Source organism: Ornithodoros turicata, unplaced genomic scaffold, assembly GCF_037126465.1.
Source record: "Ornithodoros turicata isolate Travis unplaced genomic scaffold, ASM3712646v1 Chromosome17, whole genome shotgun sequence".
Taxonomy (NCBI): Eukaryota; Metazoa; Arthropoda; class Arachnida; order Ixodida; family Argasidae; genus Ornithodoros; species Ornithodoros turicata.
In genome coordinates, this window is record NW_026999326.1 from 187,588 (window position 1) to 203,774 (window position 16,187).

Below are 16,187 nucleotides of genomic sequence, written 5' to 3' on the forward strand. Positions count from 1 at the left end.
TTGGGCTTTCAGTGGTGAGTTAGCTCACCCTGACGAGAGGAATCACGCGTTACGTGACCTTCTGAAGCCATCCAGTCAAACGTTGCCTGCCTGCGTACTGCTGATGAGGCCCAAGAAGGCCGAAACAGCTGTCCAGTACTCGCATGGCGGCGTTTGACTTACAAACATACGCTATACGTGCAGTCAACAAGCCTCGACAATTTTTCCCGTACTAAACTTCACTGGCTTTGCAGTGGGCTTCCAGTGGTGATTTAGTTCACCCTGACGGGAGGAATTACGTGTTACGTCACCTTCTGAAGCCTTCCAGTCAAACGTTGCCTGCCTGCGTACTGCTCATGAGGCCCAAGAAGGCCGAGACAGCTGTCCAGTACTAGTATGACGACGTTTCACTTACAAACATATGCTATACGTGCAGCCAAAAAGCCCCGGCATTTTTTCCCTAGTAAACCTCACTGGCTTTCCATTGGGCTTTCAGTGGTGAGTTAGCTCACCCTGACGAGAGGAATCGCGTGTTACGTGACCTTCTGAAGCTATCCAGTCAAACGTTGCCTGCCTGCGTACTGCTCATGAGGACCAAGAAGGCCGAGACAGATGTCCAGTACTGGCATGGCGACGTTTGACTTACAAACATAGGCTATACGTGCAGCAAAAAAGCCCCGGCATTTTTTCCCTAGTAAACCTCACTGGCTTTCCATTGGGCTTTCAGTGGTGAGTTAGCTCACCCTGACGAGAGGAATCACGCGTTACGTGACCTTCTGAAGCCATCCAGTCAAACGTTGCCTGCCTGCGTACTGCTGATGAGGCCCAAGAAGGCCGAAACAGCTGTCCAGTACTCGCATGGCGGCGTTTGACTTACAAACATACGCTATACGTGCAGTCAACAAGCCTCGACAATTTTTCCCGTACTAAACTTCACTGGCTTTGCAGTGGGCTTCCAGTGGTGATTTAGTTCACCCTGACGGGAGGAATTACGTGTTACGTCACCTTCTGAAGCCTTCCAGTCAAACGTTGCCAGCGTGCGTACTGCTCATGAGGCCCAAGAAGGCCGAGACAGCTGTCCAGTACTAGTATGACGACGTTTCACTTACAAACATATGCTATACGTGCAGCCAAAAAGCCCCGGCATTTTTTCCCTAGTAAACCTCACTGGCTTTCCATTGGGCTTTCAGTGGTGAGTTAGCTCACCCTGACGAGAGGAATCGCGTGTTACGTGACCTTCTGAAGCTATCCAGTCAAACGTTGCCTGCCTGCGTACTGCTCATGAGGACCAAGAAGGCCGAGACAGATGTCCAGTACTGGCATGGCGACGTTTGACTTACAAACATAGGCTATACGTGCAGCAAAAAAGCCCCGGCATTTTTTCCCTAGTAAACCTCACTGGCTTTCCATTGGGCTTTCAGTGGTGAGTTAGCTCACCCTGACGAGAGGAATCGCGTGTTACGTGACCTTCTGAAGCTATCCAGTCAAACGTTGCCTGCCTGCGCACTGCTCATGAGGACCAAGAAGGCCGAGACAGATGTCCAGTACTGGCATGGCGACGTTTGACTTACAAACATAGGCTATACGTGCAGCAAAAAAGCCCCGGCATTTTTTCCCTAGTAAACCTCACTGGCTTTCCATTGGGCTTTCAGTGGTGAGTTAGCTCACCCTGACGAGAGGAATCGCGTGTTACGTGACCTTCTGAAGCTATCCAGTCAAACGTTGCCTGCCTGCGTACTGCTCATGAGGACCAAGAAGGCCGAGACAGATGTCCAGTACTGGCATGGCGACGTTTGACTTACAAACATAGGCTATACGTGCAGCAAAAAAGCCCCGGCATTTTTTCCCTAGTAAACCTCACTGGCTTTCCATTGGGCTTTCAGTGGTGAGTTAGCTCACCCTGACGAGAGGAATCGCGTGTTACGTGACCTTCTGAAGCTATCCAGTCAAACGTTGCCTGCCTGCGTACTGCTCATGAGGACCAAGAAGGCCGAGACAGATGTCCAGTACTGGCATGGCGACGTTTGACTTACAAACATAGGCTATACGTGCAGCAAAAAAGCCCCGGCATTTTTTCCCTAGTAAACCTCACTGGCTTTCCATTGGGCTTTCAGTGGTGAGTTAGCTCACCCTGACGAGAGGAATCGCGTGTTACGTGACCTTCTGAAGCTATCCAGTCAAACGTTGCCTGCCTGCGTACTGCTCATGAGGACCAAGAAGGCCGAGACAGATGTCCAGTACTGGCATGGCGACGTTTGACTTACAAACATAGGCTATACGTGCAGCAAAAAAGCCCCGGCATTTTTTCCCTAGTAAACCTCACTGGCTTTCCATTGGGCTTTCAGTGGTGAGTTAGCTCACCCTGACGAGAGGAATCACGCGTTACGTGACCTTCTGAAGCCATCCAGTCAAACGTTGCCTGCCTGCGTACTGCTGATGAGGCCCAAGAAGGCCGAAACAGCTGTCCAGTACTCGCATGGCGGCGTTTGACTTACAAACATACGCTATACGTGCGTTCAACAAGCCTCGACAATTTTTCCCGTACTAAACTTCACTGGCTTTGCAGTGGGCTTCCAGTGGTGATTTAGTTCACCCTGACGGGAGGAATTACGTGTTACGTCACCTTCTGAAGCCTTCCAGTCAAACGTTGCCAGCGTGCGTACTGCTCATGAGGCCCAAGAAGGCCGAGACAGCTGTCCAGTACTAGTATGACGACGTTTCACTTACAAACATATGCTATACGTGCAGCCAAAAAGCCCCGGCATTTTTTCCCTAGTAAACCTCACTGGCTTTCCATTGGGCTTTCAGTGGTGAGTTAGCTCACCCTGACGAGAGGAATCGCGTGTTACGTGACCTTCTGAAGCTATCCAGTCAAACGTTGCCTGCCTGCGTACTGCTCATGAGGACCAAGAAGGCCGAGACAGATGTCCAGTACTGGCATGGCGACGTTTGACTTACAAACATAGGCTATACGTGCAGCAAAAAAGCCCCGGCATTTTTTCCCTAGTAAACCTCACTGGCTTTCCATTGGGCTTTCAGTGGTGAGTTAGCTCACCCTGACGAGAGGAATCGCGTGTTACGTGACCTTCTGAAGCTATCCAGTCAAACGTTGCCTGCCTGCGCACTGCTCATGAGGACCAAGAAGGCCGAGACAGATGTCCAGTACTGGCATGGCGACGTTTGACTTACAAACATAGGCTATACGTGCAGCAAAAAAGCCCCGGCATTTTTTCCCTAGTAAACCTCACTGGCTTTCCATTGGGCTTTCAGTGGTGAGTTAGCTCACCCTGACGAGAGGAATCGCGTGTTACGTGACCTTCTGAAGCTATCCAGTCAAACGTTGCCTGCCTGCGTACTGCTCATGAGGACCAAGAAGGCCGAGACAGATGTCCAGTACTGGCATGGCGACGTTTGACTTACAAACATAGGCTATACGTGCAGCAAAAAAGCCCCGGCATTTTTTCCCTAGTAAACCTCACTGGCTTTCCATTGGGCTTTCAGTGGTGAGTTAGCTCACCCTGACGAGAGGAATCGCGTGTTACGTGACCTTCTGAAGCTATCCAGTCAAACGTTGCCTGCCTGCGTACTGCTCATGAGGACCAAGAAGGCCGAGACAGATGTCCAGTACTGGCATGGCGACGTTTGACTTACAAACATAGGCTATACGTGCAGCAAAAAAGCCCCGGCATTTTTTCCCTAGTAAACCTCACTGGCTTTCCATTGGGCTTTCAGTGGTGAGTTAGCTCACCCTGACGAGAGGAATCGCGTGTTACGTGACCTTCTGAAGCTATCCAGTCAAACGTTGCCTGCCTGCGTACTGCTCATGAGGACCAAGAAGGCCGAGACAGATGTCCAGTACTGGCATGGCGACGTTTGACTTACAAACATAGGCTATACGTGCAGCAAAAAAGCCCCGGCATTTTTTCCCTAGTAAACCTCACTGGCTTTCCATTGGGCTTTCAGTGGTGAGTTAGCTCACCCTGACGAGAGGAATCGCGTGTTACGTGACCTTCTGAAGCTATCCAGTCAAACGTTGCCTGCCTGCGCACTGCTCATGAGGACCAAGAAGGCCGAGACAGATGTCCAGTACTGGCATGGCGACGTTTGACTTACAAACATAGGCTATACGTGCAGCAAAAAAGCCCCGGCATTTTTTCCCTAGTAAACCTCACTGGCTTTCCATTGGGCTTTCAGTGGTGAGTTAGCTCACCCTGACGAGAGGAATCGCGTGTTACGTGACCTTCTGAAGCTATCCAGTCAAACGTTGCCTGCCTGCGTACTGCTCATGAGGACAAAGAAGGCCGAGACAGATGTCCAGTACTGGCATGGCGACGTTTGACTTACAAACATAGGCTATACGTGCAGCAAAAAAGCCCCGGCATTTTTTCCCTAGTAAACCTCACTGGCTTTCCATTGGGCTTTCAGTGGTGAGTTAGCTCACCCTGACGAGAGGAATCGCGTGTTACGTGACCTTCTGAAGCTATCCAGTCAAACGTTGCCTGCCTGCGTACTGCTCATGAGGACCAAGAAGGCCGAGACAGATGTCCAGTACTGGCATGGCGACGTTTGACTTACAAACATAGGCTATACGTGCAGCAAAAAAGCCCCGGCATTTTTTCCCTAGTAAACTTCACTAACTTTCCACTGGGCTTTCAGCGGGAAATTACCTGACCCTGACGAGAGGAATCACGTGTTACGTGACCTTCTGAAGCCATCCAGTCAAACGTTGCCTGCCTGCGTACTGCTCATGAGGCCTAAGAAGGCCGAGACAGCTGTCCAGTACTCGCATGGCGACGTTTGACTTACAAACATATGCTATACGTGCAGCCAAAGAGCCCCGGCAATTTTTTCCCTAGTATACTTCACTAGCTTTGCACAGGGCTTTCAGTGGTGAGTTAGCTCACCCTGACGGGAGTAATCACGCGTTACGTGACCTTCTGAAGCCATCCAGTCAAACGTTGCCTGCCTGCGTACTGCTCATGAGGCCCAAGAAGGCCGAGACAGCTGTCCAGAACTCGCATGGCGACGTTTGACTTACAAACATATGCTATACGTGCAGCCAAAGAGCCCCGGCAATTTTTTCCCTAGTATACTTCACTAGCTTTGCACAGGGCTTTCAGTGGTGAGTTAGCTCACCCTGACGGGAGTAATCACGCGTTACGTGACCTTCTGAAGCCATCCAGTCAAACGTTGCCTGCCTGCGTACTGCTCATGAGGCCCAAGAAGGCCGAGACAGCTGTCCAGTACTCGCATGGCGACGTTTGACTTACAAACATATGCTATACGTGCAGCCAAAGAGCCCCGGCAATTTTTTCCCTAGTATACTTCACTAGCTTTGCACAGGGCTTTCAGTGGTGAGTTAGCTCACCCTGACGGGAGTAATCACGCGTTACGTGACCTTCTGAAGCCATCCAGTCAAACGTTGCCTGCCTGCGTACTGCTCATGAGGCCCAAGAAGGCCGAGACAGCTGTCCAGTACTCGCATGGCGACGTTTGACTTACAAACATATGCTATACGTGCAGCCAAAGAGCCCCGGCAATTTTTTCCCTAGTATACTTCACTAGCTTTGCACAGGGCTTTCAGTGGTGAGTTAGCTCACCCTGACGGGAGTAATCACGCGTTACGTGACCTTCTGAAGCCATCCAGTCAAACGTTGCCTGCCTGCGTACTGCTCATGAGGCCCAAGAAGGCCGAGACAGCTGTCCAGTACTCGCATGGCGACGTTTGACTTACAAACATATGCTATACGTGCAGCCAAAGAGCCCCGGCAATTTTTTCCCTAGTATACTTCACTAGCTTTGCACAGGGCTTTCAGTGGTGAGTTAGCTCACCCTGACGGGAGTAATCACGCGTTACGTGACCTTCTGAAGCCATCCAGTCAAACGTTGCCTGCCTGCGTACTGCTCATGAGGCCCAAGAAGGCCGAGACAGCTGTCCAGTACTCGCATGGCGACGTTTGACTTACAAACATATGCTATACGTGCAGCCAAAGAGCCCCGGCAATTTTTTCCCTAGTATACTTCACTAGCTTTGCACAGGGCTTTCAGTGGTGAGTTAGCTCACCCTGACGGGAGTAATCACTCGTTACGTGACCTTCTGAAGCCATCCAGTCAAACGTTGCCTGCCTGCGTACTGCTCATGAGGCCCAAGGAGGCCGAAACAGCTGTCCAGAACTGGCATGGCGACGTTTGACTTACAAACATATGCTATACGTGCAGCCAAAGAGCCCCGGCAATTTTTGCCCTACTAAACTCTACTGGCTTTGCACTGGGCTTTCAGCGGGGAATTAGCTCACCCTGACGAGAGGAATAACGGGTTACGTGACCTTCTGAAGCCATCCAGTCAAATGTTGCCTGCCTGCGTACTGCTGATCAGGTCCAAGGAGGCCGAAACAGCTGTCCAGAACTGGCATGGCGACGTTTGATTTACAAACATATGCTATACGTGCAGCCAAAGAGCCCCGGCAATTTTTCCACGGTATACTTCACTGGCTTTGCACTGGGCTTTCAGTGGTGAGTTAGCTCACCCTGACGGCAGGAATCACGTGTTACGTGACCTTATGAAGCCATCCAGTCAAACGTTGCCTGCGTACATTCTGCTGATGAAGCCCAAGAACATGGAAGGGAACCCTAGACAGGGATGAAGCGACGACACAACGAATTCTCAAACACAGCAAAAACTTGAATGCACATGTGCCCTGTATATTCAAAAATCTCCGGAGAGGAGGAACAGGAAGTAAGGATGGCTTACTCACGCAATTGCCACGTGGAGCAATCTCAACCGACTCCCCTCAACAACTTTCGCCAAACATTCTTTGCTTTACGAAGTACCTGGTTTCATGAAAAACACGTTTGCAATTGTTACATTCACGAAGGTTCTGGATGAGTTAACTTGATACAAGACCCATGTTTTTACTATTTAGACAGTGTTCCCGTAGACGGTCATTGAAACAACGACCGGTTTGACCTACATAACAAAAACCACATTCCAAGGGAGTGGAGTATACCACTGAGTGATTGCAGGGAACAAACAGTTTACGATGTTTTATGGGGCACCCAGTGCAAACAGAAGATAAAGGCGTTAGTTTAGTAAAATTAAAGGCATTAGAAAGACAATCTTCATACAAACATTTTTTTGCCACAGCATATATGTTGTGCGACACGGAGTGGTGGTAGGAAATAACAGCAACCTGATCAATCGCAGAACGAGGTTTGGGGTGAAATAGTTTTCGAAATAACAATATGGCTCTAGAAGAAATTATACAATCATCGAACCCCGCAGAACGTAACCTAGAACACTGCCGTGACAAACTAAACTTAATACGGTGGATGCAACTTTTGAAGACAGAAGCATTTAACAGGGAAGAAATAATACCGGATTTTACAATTTTGGAATGCGAACTACAATGGGACAAAAGAGCCTTGGCATCGTCCCTACCATAACACCAACATAAACCCGTAAGGGTAAACAAAGTTAACTCAAGAACCCTGAGCTTCCCCTTCGAAGGATGTTCAACAGAGAAACTAAGTTGAGGGGCAAACGAAGTAGGGGTGGTAACTAAGCTCTCAGTAAAAGCCATATTATTATCGAAAAGCGCAATGATGTCATCTACCATTAATCATTAACATGCCCCCACCAATTCGGGAAATAAAAGAACGAATAGCGTTGTCGAGAACATTTAAATAAATTTCAGCCAAAACCGGCGCAACCACTACTCTGTGTCGCAAAACGTATATGCTGTGGCAAAAAAAAAAAAAAAACGGTATCAAGATTGTTTTGCTAATGCCTTTAAACTTAGTTGATTGGATTAACGCCTTTCTCTTCTGTTTGCAGTCGGTGCCCAATAAAACATCGTAAACTGTTTGTTCCCTGCAATCACTCAGTTGTATACTCCATTCCCTTTGAATGTGGTTTTTGTTATGTAGGTCAAACCGGTCGTTGTTTGAATGACCGTCTACGGGAACAGTGTCTAAATAGTAAAAACATGGGCCTTGTATCAAGTGAACTCATGCAGCACCTTCGTGGATGTAACAATTGCAAACTTGTTTTTCATGAAACCAGGGTACTTTGTAAAGAAAAGAATGTTTGGCGAAGGTTGTCGAGGGAGTCGGTTGAGATTGCTGCACGTGCCAATTGCGTGAGTAAGTAGTAGTTTCCCTAGTATACTTCACTAGCTTTGCACAGGGCTTTCAGTGGTGAGTTAGCTCACCCTGACGGGAGTAATCACTCGTTACGTGACCTTCTGAAGCCATCCAGTCAAACGTTGCCTGCCTGCGTACTGCTCATGAGGCCCAAGGAGGCCGAAACAGCTGTCCAGAACTGGCATGGCGACGTTTGACTTACAAACATATGCTATACGTGCAGCCAAAGAGCCCCGGCAATTTTTGCCCTACTAAACTCTACTGGCTTTGCACAGGGCTTTCAGTGGTGAGTTAGCTCACCCTGACGGGAGTAATCACGCGTTACGTGACCTTCTGAAGCCATCCAGTCAAATGTTGCCTGCCTGCGTACTGCTGATGAGGCCCAAGAAGGCCGAAACAGCTGTCCAGTACTGGCATGGCGACGTTTGACTTACAAACATATGCTATACGTGCAGCCAAAGAGCCCCGGCAATTTTTTCCCTAGTATACTTCACTAGCTTTGCACTGGGCTTTCAGTGGTGAGTTAGCTCACCCTGACGGGAGTAATCACGCGTTACGTGACCTTCTGAAGCCATCCAGTCAAATGTTGCCTGCCTGCGTACTGCTGATGAGGCCCAAGAAGGCCGAAACAGCTGTCCAGTACTGGCATTGCGACGTTTGACTTACAAACATATGCTATACGTGCAGCCAAAGAGCCCCGGCAATTTTTTCCCTAGTATACTTCACTAGCTTTGCACAGGGCTTTCAGTGGTGAGTTAGCTCACCCTGACGGGAGTAATCACGCGTTACGTGACCTTCTGAAGCCATCCAGTCAAACGTTGCCTGCCTGCGTACTGCTGATGGGGCAAAGACGGCCGAAACAGCTGTCCAGTACTGGCATGGCGTCGTTTGACTTACAAACATATGCTGAACGTGCATTCGAAGAGCCTCGGCATTTTTTTCCTAGTATATATATATAAAGGTATATATAGAGGTATATAGAGGTATATATATATTTATAAAGGTATAAAGATATATATAGATATAGAGGGTGTTCCAGAAAATGTGTCATTGAATTATAATAAAAAACTACACCACCTAGAGTCATGCGGTCAACGGCATTTGTTCTTACTAGGTTTTCGCCACCTTTTGATGTGAATGTCGTGTAACGTAAGTTTAATTATGTAAATTTTTGCGCGTTTAAGTCGGAAATTTGCGAAGTAAAGGTCACTTTTTTACCCCACCAATGTGAAGAGCGTGTCTAATTTACTCAAACTAATGATAATTCACAGACATATTCAGGAGGTCTCCCATCGGAAAAAATAGCCGAACATCGTGCTTTATGGAGCTCCCAAAGGATAGCGCGCGATGAATCTTTCAGCGCAATCTTTGTCAGTCCGACGAAAGGAGGTTGGAAACCCAGCCTACCCCGGCATCGCAGAAAGGCATGGCTTATGGCGTCCGACTTTCCCGGGGATAATGCTTTCTCTCTCTCCATGTTAGGAACTGTTACTTTTTCTACTATCACTCTGTGTGCTGGCGGCTTTCGAACCTCCTTTCGTCGGACTGAGAGCGATTGTGCTCAAAAACTCGTCGCGCGTTATGGTCCGCTGCTCCGAAAAGCACGATGTTCGGCTATTTGTCCGATGGGATAGCTTGTGAATATCACTGTCAATTATCGTGAATTTGAGTGAATTCGGCACGCTCTTCATATTGGTGGGGTAAAAAGGTGACCTTTACTTGGCAAATTTCCGAGCTGAGTTCGCAAATATTTGCATAATTAAACTTACGATACATGACGTTCACGTCAGGCCGTGGCAAAAACCTAATAAGAACAAATGGCGTTGACCGCATGATTCTAGGTGGCGTAGTTTTTTTTATTATAATTCAGTGACACGTTTTCTGGGACACCCTGTATATACTAAGTACTAGTATAATTTATTACCAGTACAGTCCCATCGGACAAGACATCTCGGAGATCTCACTAAAGAGGACATATCGTTCCAGTGGTCAAGAGTGCCTGCTGAAGAATGGAAGAATTTCCAGCACATGCTTTCCACACGTCCATTGCTGGCGGCGTATGACCCCGTGAGTGTTACAAAGTTGTCAGCGGACGCCTCACGATATGCTTTTGGTGGCAGCTTTGCTACAGCAGTACAGAGATCAGTGGCGACCCGTGGCATACGCCTTTCGTGCGCAACGGATAGTGAAACAGACATTCTCAAGTAGAAACAGAGGCCCTGGCAAAAGTATTTGTGTTCGAGAATTTACACGAGTTCGTCTATGGACGTTTTAGAAATATCGAGACTGACCATCACCCGTTAGTTGCCATCGCAAACAAGACAATATGCGAGTTGCCACCATATTTACAGATACTTTTCCTAAGGTTGTTTCGTTACAACTATACTCTCTACATGAAAGAACTGATGTTCTGAGGCTGGAACAACATAGAAAGGACATATAAGAAGGTTGAATTGCCTAATCGTTACAGTCTCTAGTTCGTGCCACTCAAGGAGCTGCTGGTAGCACACGCGCTATGGCGAATACACTAGACGAAATGTGCTGCCCGTACCAGCGACGGCAACGTAGACATATATGGCACTTATATTCTGTCTGCTTTGGTCAGGAATACCATGAAGCACAGGCTCCACAGGGCCACATAGATGGACCCAGTACTTAAGGACGTCATGCAGAAACTACCAAATGGCCAAGTAATTAGGGGCAAGTTCAAGCCGTTCCACTCAGAACTTTCATGCATGGAACGATTGCTTTTAAAGGGACGGTCTCGTAGAGCCGGGGCGATTACGAACGAATAGCCAAAACTAGTTTCACGAGTACTGTACATATACAACCGTCAAAGTTTCATTCGGAATAACCAAGTCGTTTTCGAGGAATTTGTCGAAACGTGCCGTATGAGCAGACGACGAAAGCTGCGCTTGTCTCATGCATACGTCACGTATGACGTCGGCCTCAGGGTGCGTCGTCGTTGTCGTGGTAACTGTAACTTGCAGAAGCACCTTGGGTTGAGTAATCTCATTTGCTCTCGAGATGGGGACACTCAGGCATATACCTCAGCGAGCGGAGAATGTAGTCCGAGCATTGACTGTGGGGTCTCCCTAATGTGGCGCACAATCGGATACGTGGAAGCTAAGTCACGTATTTTCTTACCGCGAGTATTTAATGCGGTTTTTAAATAAACACGTACTCCTTCTCCATGTGCGTCGTCAGCGACACTTCATTTCGAAGCATGATCAGTGTACAACGGGGAGTGTAATGGAAGCGCGCGTAATTACATTTTTGGTCGGAGCTGTAATGCGCGCGCCGATGGCCAGCGACTTCTGATTTGTGATCGTGGATGGGGTTGTTCTGCGACTTTTAACTTGTCTCTGACGATTAACATAGTTGTTCTGAACCACCATGCTTGCCACTACTTAGAATGCGCGTTTTTCACCTGAGAACTGAAAGAAAATGTACGAGAGTTGCCGCGGTGCCCAGTAACTTCTGAAAATCGTCTAGCACTAGCGCGCGCAAAAGCAGATGGTTTCTGTATCCTATCACGGACATACCCGCAGGGCGACGTGGCCGTTCTTATTGTTGCCAACACAGATCGCGGCATGCTCTGCAATATTTATCAATTTAATTCGGTTACTTAATAATTGTGGCGTGTTTTGTCGGGTAAATTAGCAGTATTCCATTTTCAACAAAGTGCAATCGAATGGTACACTTTATGAAAGGGGCAGGGGGTACGAGACCGTCCCTTTAAGAGGTCGAAAAGTACTCGTTCCACAGTTCAGACCAGAGACACTAAAGCGTTTGCATGGCGGGCATCTCGGACTCAACAAATGTAGAACTCGAGCACGGCAGCTCATGTTTTGACCACGGCTGAATGCAGATATTTCGGACATGGTCAACAGATGTTCAACCTGTAAAAAATTGCCTACAGACAACACAAGCAACCGCTTCTCGTCAGGTCCATATCTTGATATCCTGGGAGCGTAGCGGGCGCCGATCTATGCACGTACGGACACCGAAATTACCTGGTGTTATACGACGTCTACTGGAACTACCCGCAGGTAACGCAGCTCTGGGACACCAGTTCGCACAGTCATCGACAACATGGCAAGCGTTTTCTCCTGCCATGACATTCGCCTTAACCTTCATGTGGGTGGTGGACCCCAGGTCGTGACCAGAGAATTCGAGAAGGAGTGCTGGTAGTAAAATGTCTCATTACGAACTGCACCCACTCAGGTGAAGACTTCTGGCTGGCGCTATTGACCTACAGAACCAGTCCTTTGGAGAACGAAGTCTCCCCTGCGGATTTATTAATGAACCGACATCTATACACTTTAATTCCGGACTTCCCTACAAAGCCAAGCCGAAGAGTGCGGAAACCTCCACAGAACACGTTTCGTGGAGGAGCCTTGTGTCCGCTAAAGGACGGTCAAGTCGTACGGATTCATAATGGCCAGACCTGGACTCTCAAGATTAAGGTGCTGCACGCTGTCCGTTCACGATCCTACATGGTAGAGACAGAACATGGTCGCCGTCTTCGACGTAACCGGCAACACTTGCTTCGTACTGTTGAGTCATTCACCAGTAGCGCCGATGTGTCCCTATCCGACTCCGATGGGTATGACACAGCGGAAGATCATGAAGAGGCGCTGGTACAACAGTGCCAGCCCTCGTCATTTATTCACCTGCAGAGTGCGGAGGTTGAAGAAATCCAGAAAGGAGACACGACAGCTCAAGATCTTCGTAGGTCGAGCAGGGAAACACAGCCATCAAGATGCCTGGGATATGATGAGAACTTTTATCAAGTGAACGTTTAAATTATTCTCTGTTTTACTTGTTCTCTGAAAGGAATCATGATGCATCTGGGTTTTCAGCGTGCTTCTGAATAAAGACGAAGTTTGCAGCCAGTTCATGTTGCGTGCGGACGTATTCGTTCGTCGTTCCTGGAATTAGGCCTACTTCAACGATATAGTCCTAACGTTTGAAACTGACTAAATCCTTCGTCGACTTGACGGTGTTCTTTCATTTTGCTTATTTCACCGTCTTATCATACCAGGACACAAAGACACGAAACGAGGATAGGTTTTGAGGACACAACAGGACAACGAGCACACAACACAAGCTTTGAGTTGGAAGGCATTTTGTTTAGTGTTATATAAGAAACATAATTTTCACTGACCTCGAGTAGGAATCTTGGGCTTTCTGGGAGAAACATAAGACCGAAGACAGAAAGGAGCGACGGGGCTGCACACACCAGAAGGAACAGTCGCCAGCTGCTGAAATGCAACCGTCCCAAGTCTAGAAGAACCATTCCTGTAAAACAAGTGTTATGTGGATTTTTCGTCAAGCTTCAGGGGCGTGGAATCTTCGATAATTCGTGAAACTGCACTCAACTTGATGCTTCATGCGAATACAAATGTGCAACATCTTTCGGCAAAGCGGATAATAAATACAGGTTTAATGCGGCTTTCACTATCGAATAGGGTAACTTGAATAAGAGTTATGTGATGCTTTACCTGTCCTAGGAATGAGACCCCATGCCATGACAGCTGCAAACACGCCTCCAATAGCCCAGAAGAGTAGAAGCCAGCAGAGGTTCCGTCCTCGATGCTTTTTCAGTAGAAACTCAGCGAAGTAGGTGAACGCTATCGGGATGGAGCCACCGACTCTAAAACGATAATCATGCTGATAGTGCTTCATCATGCTTAGGTCGCACATATGCGGTGGATGTAAAGTCCAAGATAGCTTACCAATGCAAGTATACTCATAATAATTCAAAACAAATAATTAGAAAAAAAACGTCTCTTTCGCAAATTTCTTGACAGACATATACAAGCACTACCACACAAGTACGGGACACACACCGTGCTTGTGAAACACTATCCCTCTCTAAAGGGACGATGAAGCGATTTTTTTTCACGTTTCCGTGGGAAAGAAATCAATTTTCTGTGTCTAGAACCGATATTTTACCTTCGTCATGCAAGCGGTTTTCTCGGGAACGAATTTAAATAGAGTGACGATGGGAGCACAGCTGGCGCCGCGGCGTGGCGAACTCATTAGCAAAGAGACACCGAGAAGCTTGACGGAACTACTGTGAGGTACGAGACACGTCACCGCATCTCGCATCTGGGTCCATCGGGAGCGGAAATCTTCATGACATTAGCTGCCGTGCTGGGTCGCGTCGTTGGTAATGCAAAGCAAAGCAAATCCATCAAATTCGTTTCACTGTACACTGTTATCCGAAAAGGTAGATTTCCCATTTCTTCTTTTTTCACCTCACATTTACACGTCACAAAAGGCGAAAAGATGGTCATCTACGCCTTCGTTTGAGAGGAAGGCATATAAGAGGTGTACGAACCTCGCGGAGAAGCGATAACGCGTGCACCTTACTGCTTCTTACACCTCCTCTCCTCGACCGCTCCGCCGCCGTGCACTTTCATCCACGCATGTAGGGCACATAGTTCCCAATATTTTTAAACTTTTCACACATTAAATCTCAAATATACATTTCCGTGATGATATAAAATATGTGATCACTGTCTCTCGTTAGTCGTCAGTCGTCACCAACGCCAGCAAATTATTTGTGGACATCTTTGATTCTGTCGCACTCTTGTACCCTTAGGCGACCTTTCACGTCGGTTCCGAGTGTGGCGATCGCGGGTTTGTGTTCGGTCGTTGGCAAAGTTTTCACTGGAGTTGAGACGTGAAGGTCGTATGCGTGAAGCTCAGAGTTATCAAGGAATTGATACTTTTCGAATGATTTTCAGACTGAATGCATTCGGTAGTAGGTCCACCCACGGCCGTGAACCCAAGAGCATGCTGACATTCCTCACTCATCCTGAGGATGTCATTGCGGGACAGCAGTGACATCCTGGAAATATCCCCACATGATCCGCAATTTGTTAGAAAAGTGTTAGAATGAGACTCCAGAGATGGTCCTAGGGAGAGCATCTGGGGACAAGACTGGGATACTCTCAGAAGCACTATAGGATCATGTAAAATCCTCCAGTAGATATTTCATTTCTCGCTTGTTAGAAGTCAGCAGACGTTTACAGTGGAACGGACTCTGTCTCTCATGCAGTTTTCAACCTCGGCCACCAGCTTGTCATTTTCCGTCTCTCACTTTTCATTATTTTTCGTTGACGAACGATGGATGCCGTGGTATAAAAAGCAAAAAAAAATATAAAACGTCGTGTGCCGGTAAGCGTAAGACTAAGACAGCCGACTTTGCAATATCCAAGAGTGGCATTTCCTTTCGCATATAAAACATATACGATATATTGCTTGTCTTGCGAACTCCCGCATGTGCGAGAGCTCTCCTAGCATCTCAGTCAAAACGAAGAAGGAGGTAACTACCCCAAGAACACAATGATATCCCAAGGTCATCCCAGGGATATTCCATCAGGACAGGAATAACGTCCCACGGACATCCCCGTATGGTCCTCAGTTTGTCAGAAAAGTGTTAAAATGCAACGCCTCGGGCCATCCCCAGAAGCTCCTCAGGAAGTGTCCCAAAAACACCACCAGTAATGTTTTAGGAGCAAAAGAAGATATCTTGTAGTGATGATTTATTTATTATTTATTTATTTTGAGAAAAGTGGCCCATTTTGAGTACAAAACCGTTTGTCTCTTTCCGGCACTTGTTCAACCTTAGTAACCAGCTCTTCGTTTGCTCCTTTTTATTTGTTTAGCGTACTTCTCATAACGGACAAAGAGCGCGGCGATTTAAAAAGCAAGCAGAAAGAAGTATCAAAGCGTCTGAAAAAGTAGTTCCAGGAGCATGATGTCCGAGAAACTCACTTCGAAAGGTACTAGACTTTCCCTCCGAACAGAAACAGATACTATTTATTACTTGTTACGCCTCCTCCCGTAAATTTGAGAGCGTTAGTCGCTTCAGAATTAAAAACGAAGGGTGAGCTGCTAAGTTTAATTCGATTATGCAAAGAAATAATGCAACAAATGAGGAATTGCTTAGAATATTAACTCTCCATCGATGCAAATCCTGTGTTTTTTACTCCATTTGGTTTGAGACATTCGGTGGGACCTTAGGAGGTCAAAAACAGTGCAACAGAATC

At 47.5% G+C, this 16,187-nt stretch overlaps 1 protein-coding gene across 3 annotated transcripts in view; it reads right to left on the reverse strand.

Moving 5' to 3' along the window:
• Positions 1-16,187, reverse strand: part of LOC135372798 (synaptic vesicle glycoprotein 2C-like) — a 767,922-nt gene that overhangs the window by 45,198 nt on the left and 706,537 nt on the right. For all 3 annotated transcript variants that reach the window (XM_064606261.1, XM_064606262.1, XM_064606263.1), the window contains 2 exons: positions 13,629-13,780; positions 13,292-13,425 (listed from right to left, as the gene is read on the reverse strand). In XM_064606261.1, coding sequence (XP_064462331.1) covers positions 13,292-13,425; positions 13,629-13,780 — 286 coding nt within the window. The remainder of the gene's footprint in view (positions 1-13,291; positions 13,426-13,628; positions 13,781-16,187) is intronic.